This window comes from Porites lutea, chromosome 13 (assembly GCF_958299795.1).
Source record: "Porites lutea chromosome 13, jaPorLute2.1, whole genome shotgun sequence".
Classification (NCBI taxonomy): Eukaryota; Metazoa; Cnidaria; class Anthozoa; order Scleractinia; family Poritidae; genus Porites; species Porites lutea.
In genome coordinates this window covers 23765076-23772575 of record NC_133213.1, presented here as the reverse complement: position 1 = coordinate 23772575, position 7500 = coordinate 23765076, and the positions used below count along the sequence as shown (strand labels likewise).

General features: G+C 36.6%; 2 protein-coding genes across 2 annotated transcripts in view; one reads left to right on the top strand and one right to left on the bottom strand.

The window, feature by feature from the left end:
• The window catches only part of LOC140923367 (EF-hand calcium-binding domain-containing protein 9-like), a 7074-nt gene extending 4367 nt beyond the window's left edge, over nt 1–2707 (bottom strand). Inside the window, exon 1 of the mRNA XM_073373458.1 lies at nt 2583–2707. Within this exon, the coding sequence (XP_073229559.1) occupies nt 2583–2646 (64 nt within the window). The 5' untranslated portion in view covers nt 2647–2707. The remainder of the gene's footprint in view (nt 1–2582) is intronic.
• The window catches only part of LOC140923329 (adenosine receptor A1-like), a 14424-nt gene extending 7164 nt beyond the window's left edge, over nt 1–7260 (top strand). Inside the window, exon 2 of the mRNA XM_073373424.1 lies at nt 6073–7260. Within this exon, the coding sequence (XP_073229525.1) occupies nt 6113–7132 (1020 nt within the window). The 5' untranslated portion in view covers nt 6073–6112 and the 3' untranslated portion in view covers nt 7133–7260. The remainder of the gene's footprint in view (nt 1–6072) is intronic.
• Nucleotides 7261–7500: the final 240 nt, after the last annotated feature.

Sequence of the window (7500 nt, the reverse complement as noted above, 5' to 3'; positions counted from 1 at the left end):
CCAGTTGCTTTAGATCTACATAATTTGTTTAGATGTGAGAAAACAATGCTGCAGTTAGTCGAGGAGAAGCTGAAATTGTTGTTATTTACCTTTATATTATTGATATAACTTGAATTATTTTCAGCAGTTAGAGGTATTTCATTAGCAAGTCTGGGCCCAATTGTTGAAAAATGGTCATTAAAAGCATCAGAAAGCTCACTAGAATTAGAGATAATGGTATCATTCAATTTCAGTTCCTTCACCGTTGTATTATTCACACGACGGGATGTAAGCTCATTAAAGGTTTGCCACGTTTTTCGAGGATTACCCTTAGATTGAATAAATGCATTAGAATAATAAGATGCTTTAGAAATTTTGATGTCATTGTTTATTATATTTCGCAACTTTTTGTACCTTTTCCAATCGTGTGGATCATTCGATGTAATTGCTTTTCTTTTGGCAGCATCACGATCACGCATGCCTTTCTTTAATTCTGAATTGATCCAGGGTGCTTTATTTGTTCTAGTACGTCTAGTTTGGAGTGGCGCATGAATATTAACAATATCCAAAAACTTCGTTTTCCAGTTAGTCCACAAAACATTTGGATCTTCAGAAACATTACAGGACCAGTCTTGCTGGGCGATATCGTTCCGAAAACTCTCTCTATTAAAATTTTGGAAATTTCTATAAGAAATGGTTGAGTGCCCTTTTGAAGGAAAAGTGAGAGATAATTTCCTATAAACGTAAATAAGGCTATGATCGCTGATACCAATATGAGAGACTCCGGAACAGACTACCCTGTCAGTATAGTTTGTATAAATTAAATCAATTAATGTTGAAGAGGATTCCGTTATGCGAGTAGGTTCAGTTATAAGCTGTTGAAGCCCAAATAAATCAGAAATTTCACATAAGCGTCGAGTATTTAAATCATATTGTGCAGAGGCCAGGTTACAGTTTAAATCACCTAGCAGATAATATTCTAGGCCGAGGGAATCTAATTTCTCAAGAAATGATTCGTAAGGTAAAAATAAATCAATTGAGGAGCAAGGAGGTCTGTACCAAGTGGCTATCAGAAATGGCCTGGAGTTTGGTTTCCGAATCTCTATACATAAATTTTCAAGACTGGGTGCATTCAAATCAGAGCGAACTCCAAAATTAATCGAGGTTTTTATATAAAAACCTACTCCTCCTCCTTGTCTGTTTCTATCACGACGAATAAATTCATAGCCTGGTATTTGGACCTCACAACTATTGATAGAGTCATCAAGTTTAGTTTCATTAATTGAGAGAATATCAATGGAGCGATCGGCAAGGAGAATTCTTAGTTCATCAATATGCTTTGTAAGACTATTAATGTTTAAACCTGCAATTTTAAAACCACGACCAGAAGGAAGAAAATCAGAGAGAATTGTACTTTCAAATGAATCAACGTTTTGATTAGGAATACCTGATGATACGTCACTCGGTTGAGAAGCTAGCGTGGGCGTCTCCTGTTGCGAGCTGGAGAGGGAAGGTTTCCCAGTTCCATCAGAAGCTTTACCAGTTGTTGGATAGCTGAGGACTGAAAACCCTTAAGAGACTGATTATACTTGCCAGAACCAGATCTTAAAAACTTAATAAATTGCACGGCCAGCAATGACGAACCTTTGGCATTCAGATGAAGTCTACTACCATTTAATGCTGAGGCGTCAATAACCGAATTATCAATATAAGTAAAGTTATTATCTACTGCTGTGAGCTTGACCCTCTCATTAACTTCAATGCGTTTAGCATCGACGTTGATATCTTCTCTGTAGACTATACCCGAGAGACCAATGCTTGAGTTAGGAAACTTGCTCTTCACCTTCAATACAAGGCTCTTGATATCGGCGACACATGAATCGGCAGACTCCGACGGAAGATTGTTGGTGCCAGTATGGATGATGACGTGAGAAGGATCCGCGGATGCAACAGCGATGTTGTCAACAGCTTCAGCTATTTCAGCAGTGGTTTTCCCGGGATATGAGAATTTATGTACATGTCTTTGCGAAAGCTTTTTTGGATCAATGTGTTTTATCATTGAGTCACCAATAAGCACTATGGGTCTTGTCTTTCCGACTTCACCGCTTTTGGAGTTATTTGCACTAACTCGAGAGGTATTTGCGTGCGCTCCAGACTGATGCAGTGGCATCTCAGAGGATACTTGACTCGAAGGAGAAGAGACAAGTAAGGCCTGATAGCGGTTATGACTAGTTGGAATTGAATCAAATGCCCGGCTCGCTTCAGATGAATCAACATGTGAATGTTGCTGTTGCTGTTGTTGGCGACTTTCTTCGTTATTTGCAGTATAGTTGTCCTCATTTCTCACTTGGAATTGTACCTCACTTCTAAGGGGCTCAAATCTGTTCTGAGTTACTATATTGCAGGCCGCCAACGGCCGTTGGATATGTTTATCATTCACACTTTTCCCAAGTGTGCCCACTTGGGACCAAACTCTTTGAGGTCAAAAATTTCAAAAATTTCAAAAATTTTTGAATATGACACCGATGTGTATGCAATATTCGTTTCCCTCAACAAGGGTGAAAACCACAAAGATCAATTGACTTCTGAACTGGAACACCTACCTGTAAGCAAACAATAAGTTCTATCCAAATGCATATATTTAAGAATCTGTGAGCGTATCTTCATTTTTATCTTTTTTCTTTCGCAACTTTTTGAAAAAGTAAACCATTAGGACTGAACACACGTCACAGAAGCGCTTATTGTGACGTTGTTTAGTAAGAACGCAAGAGCAAGTCTTTGTTTTTATCGGCGCGTGCGTTACTGAGCGTTAAGAAGTACTTTGATAGACATGGAATACGAACAGTAATTTGTGTTTTTTTAAAGAAACCCATGACATCTAAAGTTATCTGTAAAATGACAAAGTAGCCGAGTAGTATACTCTACAGTTTTCTCCTACAAGGAGAAAAAACGTCAAGACAAGCTATTTTATCTCTGCGCGCACTTATCACAATTCTGCTACTTTGACGACTTCCTGTTCTTATAGGCAAATAACGCAATTAAAGAATGAGCCTACCCTTAGCGTGGATTTCCACTGTCGCGTAATTTTCAAGTATGTACGCACTAAAATTTTACGCGCGTCAATAAAATAGAGGTAATATATGGAAGGTCACGCGTAAACGCAAAACTTGACCGAGGTTTAAAGGTTGATTTCCACTGACGCGTTTTTGGCTACGCACGTCAAAGCACCTAATTAATTTTAATCACGTAAATAAAATAGAGGCACGAGATAAAAAGAGCTGAGCTTAAGCGAGAAGTTGAGCGAGGTTCAACTTTTACGCTTATGAGCGACCTTTCATGCCTTGCCTCCATTTTATTTGCGAACGTAAATTTTACGCACGTACGCACGTAAAAATTACGCGACACTGGAAATCAACCCCAACTTTGACTTTCACGCGTGACCTTCCATACTTTGCCTCTTTTATTTACGCGCGTAAAATTTGCGTGCGTACACAATTGAAAATTACGCGACAGTGAAAATCAACCCTTAGTCAGTTGATGCTTAAAATACGTCTGCAACTGAAGAATAAATGCATGTCTAGAATGAGTGATAAATATATAGGATTTTAGAGGAATAGAACAAACAAACAAACTAACAGTAGAGAAATTGCATGATAATTTATGCGTTAGATTTCGGACTACTATACGTCACTTGTACATTCACTTTCTGTTTACGCCGTACCCTTCTAACTTTTTCGAGTTAATAACACGGCTTGTTATAAAAACATATATACAACCAGAAGGAAAAGGAAATTTAAAAAGCTTTGACAAGTAATGACAAAGCTAGTGAGCTGACTTAATTATTAAGCCTTATCCTTTTGTCGAGTCTGTGTAACGCAGTCTAGAAATGTTACTCCATTATGCGGAAAAAAATTAACACGGGGGACATTCAATATATTTTTTAAAGAATCAATATTCAACGGCGAAGAAGGATTCATTGTCATTGAAATTAAATCAAACAAACCATCAATAGCAACCATCAACTACATGTTATATTTTCAATCTGACATTGAAAACATTTTTATTAGTATTATCGGTAACAAGTTCCAAAATATCATGATGATTTAAAGAATAGGAAAATAGTAACAGCGCTGCAGGGAAATCTCTCGTGCAAATATACGTTTTAAACCTAGTTGGTAGAATCTTCCAGGTTTTTATCGAATTAATGTATGCTACAGTAGAAACTTACTTTCCTCAAAGATAATTAGATAAGTCTTTTTCGTAAACTTGATTTCACCTGCTATCGGTAATATTTAGGAGCTTATCTTTTATATCGGTCCCTTTGTACTTTCAATGGCTGAAGCATCTCCATGTATTCTTGCGTTAACTGATTCAAAGGAAAAGTGTGCTACTCGAAGGCTTGCTTTTTAATGATCTTTTTCTTGCTATCTCTGTGTTAACTTTTCTGTATTTCGCCACTTATCAAACTCAGTAATAACTCGCTTTTTCTCATTTTCACTGCTTATTTTAAAAACGTCGTTTACAGAGTATACTTTGAGAGCCATAAAGCAGAAAGCACAGGGAGTAAAAAGCTGATTTGAGTTTCTAAGTATACATCTTCAAGATTTTATGTTTGCAATAAAATTTGTCCTTCTAATACCGTAAACATTCGTCTTTGATATGATTGGATAGCGTCCATAAAATAGGCTTTAGTTTTATAAAGGCTGAGAGTGTTGTTTTAGCGGAAAACGTAACTTATTTTAATTAGAAAAATGAGTTGATTTTAGTGTAGCTTTCAGTCGAACAATCCAAAAAAGGTTCACCTTTATAATTCGCCTCAATATATTTTTAAGTTAACATCAACTTGCCTTAAATTATTGATTTTAAGTAAATTTTTAATGCAATTTCCTTTACCTCTAGACAAAGTTTTTTGGATAGTTTAGTCGCTTAAAGTCTTACAAAAAAAGGTGTTTCTAATCCAATGTGCTTATCAGAAGGTGGTTGGATTAGAAAAGAAAATTATTAATTTTGATATTGAAAAATAGCTGCAGGATAAAATTAATTCAAAGGTGTAGCTTTCATTTTCGCTTGATTTAGCCACGATTATTTTTCATTTATTCATAGCTGTATTATTTTCATTACTTGATAGTTTGGGAAATATTCGTAGTTAGTTTTTTTACTGTGTCGCGGAACTGGTTCACTTTGCTTTCTTCTTTCGTTGTTTTTGCTTCTTTTTTCGCTTTCGAATCACTTTCCGGCCATGTTACTCCCAAATTATCACATTAAGTCGGTTTTCATCACTTAAAATCCTCCATTAATCTCCCGTTATGTTTCTTGTTTCACATTTGGTTATGATAATTTTCTGAGTCTTTAATTTCCGAGAGAAAAAAAAAGAGCGAATCTGTATGTAATCGCGTCATTGTACGAATGAAATGAAGAAATCGCTGGTGTATTAAATAATTTATCCAACAGGATATTGTCGGGGTTAGGCATCAAATCGAAAGAAGTGAATGGAGTTCATTACGCCTACGAATCAGAAGTGCTTTCCTTTATTTCATTTATTAGTGAATTACGCAGGTTTACTGAGCAACCATTAAACCGACATTGCTTAGTATCCGTTAGCTTATCTACAAACAGGGATTTTTAGGTTACAAAAGGTCGGAAGCAATCAATTTAAGACAGTGCATACATGCAAAACATCGCAGTTTGACCGTACATACATATTGAAGTTGTATCTACAAAAGCGTTCCTCGGATTTTGAAGCCAGTTCCTAACTCAGAGCTGTCAGGTAGGCGGCCTTGAAAAATCGTCGAGGAACGAGTTTAATTAGAAGAAGGGTACATGTGTTCTTCACAATTGATTTCATTTTACTATATTTTGTGAAATAAGAAGTGAACTTATTTTCTTTACTTATTTCATAATCAAGGCAGCAAGAATGAATCAAGTGGTTTCATTTTTTAAGGTGGAAAATCTCATGTGGTTTGTTCATGTTGTTTAAAGGCGAGCGCAGGAAATGCTTCATCTAAGAAGGATATTGAACGTGACACTCGGAAGTTAAAAAGGGTACAATTAGTTTTCATACGCTAATGATCATCTATTTTCTCCTGACTCTAGGCACACAACGATTTCAACCACAGTGAGATTTCATTCCATCATGTCCATGAATCTTACTAATTCCACGACCATTTCAAACGATCAGCAGAGAGGAAATGGCAACTACTTCGAACCTGTTTATGATGGTTTGCTGATAGTACTTTGTGTAGCTGTCATCATAATAAACCTGTTCGTTTTGCTGTTGTATTCCAAAAGAAGACAGTTACATACTAAAACAAACACATTACTGGTCAGCTTGTCCATATCAGACCTCATCATGGGTCTTTGTGGAATACCGCTTTATATCGCATGCAATGCGGTCCGTGAGGGTAACGTTTGTATCGCTCAGTTAGTCATGTTTCGTTTTAGCGCGGTCTCGACAATGTTTCATATTCTTGCCATTACCGGAGAGCGATATTTTAGTGTCATACACCCGTTACAGTACATAAATATTGTAACAGGTCAAATAATCTTACGAATCATTGCTGGGATCTGGCTGATATCGTTTTTCTTCGCTGTTGTTCAGCTCTCTTGGATTTTACCATTTGGCTTTTTCTCAAGGCATCCCACAAAAATGACAGCATCCTTGATCTTCGATTGCGTCGGGTTTGCAGTGTTCTTTGCTATCCCTTTCCTCCTTATGGTTGTTGTTTACGTCCAAATGTTCATCACAATTCACCGACAAGTTCAACAGATCAAAAGACAACAACGAGTCAGTCTTGATTTTTCTTCCTCTACCAACACCTTTTATGCATCTCACACACAGCTTCGCGCATTGTTCATATTTTCTATTATGCTTGTACTGTTCGCGGGCTCGTGGCTTACGTGGTATATCAGTCTTTTTCAGCTATACATCGACTTTTCTTTTATGAGCGAAATATCTATGATGATCTTCGACTTTCTTCGTCTTGGAGTGTCGTTTATTAATCCACTCTTGTATACATTTCTGAAAAATGATTTCAGCGAAGCGCTCAAATCATTTCTAAAAAACAGAAGAAAAAATCTCGACATCACTATCAGTCAAACCACAGGAACAACTCATGGGCATTGGAAACAACCACCGAGTCGGAGCAGTTTATAAGACAACTGACAGTCTGACTTGAGATACTGCTTAAGTACTGTGGAGAATAAAGGGGAGTTTCCTCAGTTAACCTGACCTGCCAGAGGTAGCAGTGAGACATCCCAGTAATTATAAAATATGAAGTAAACCACACTAAATAATAAATGTCAAATCCCAATTAAAAAATTGAAGTTATATTCCTTCCGTTTTACATTGTGTTTTATTCTTGATGGAAAATGAAAGAAATTTTTTACTTCATGTCTCATAAATAACCCAGTGCCTTTTTAAAAATATTAAAAATATTTGGGCTAAAGACACGTTCAAGCATGCAACCATTCCTTGAGAATTTTCATTTTTTATTATTTCAAAATTTTTGCTTCCAAGTGTGG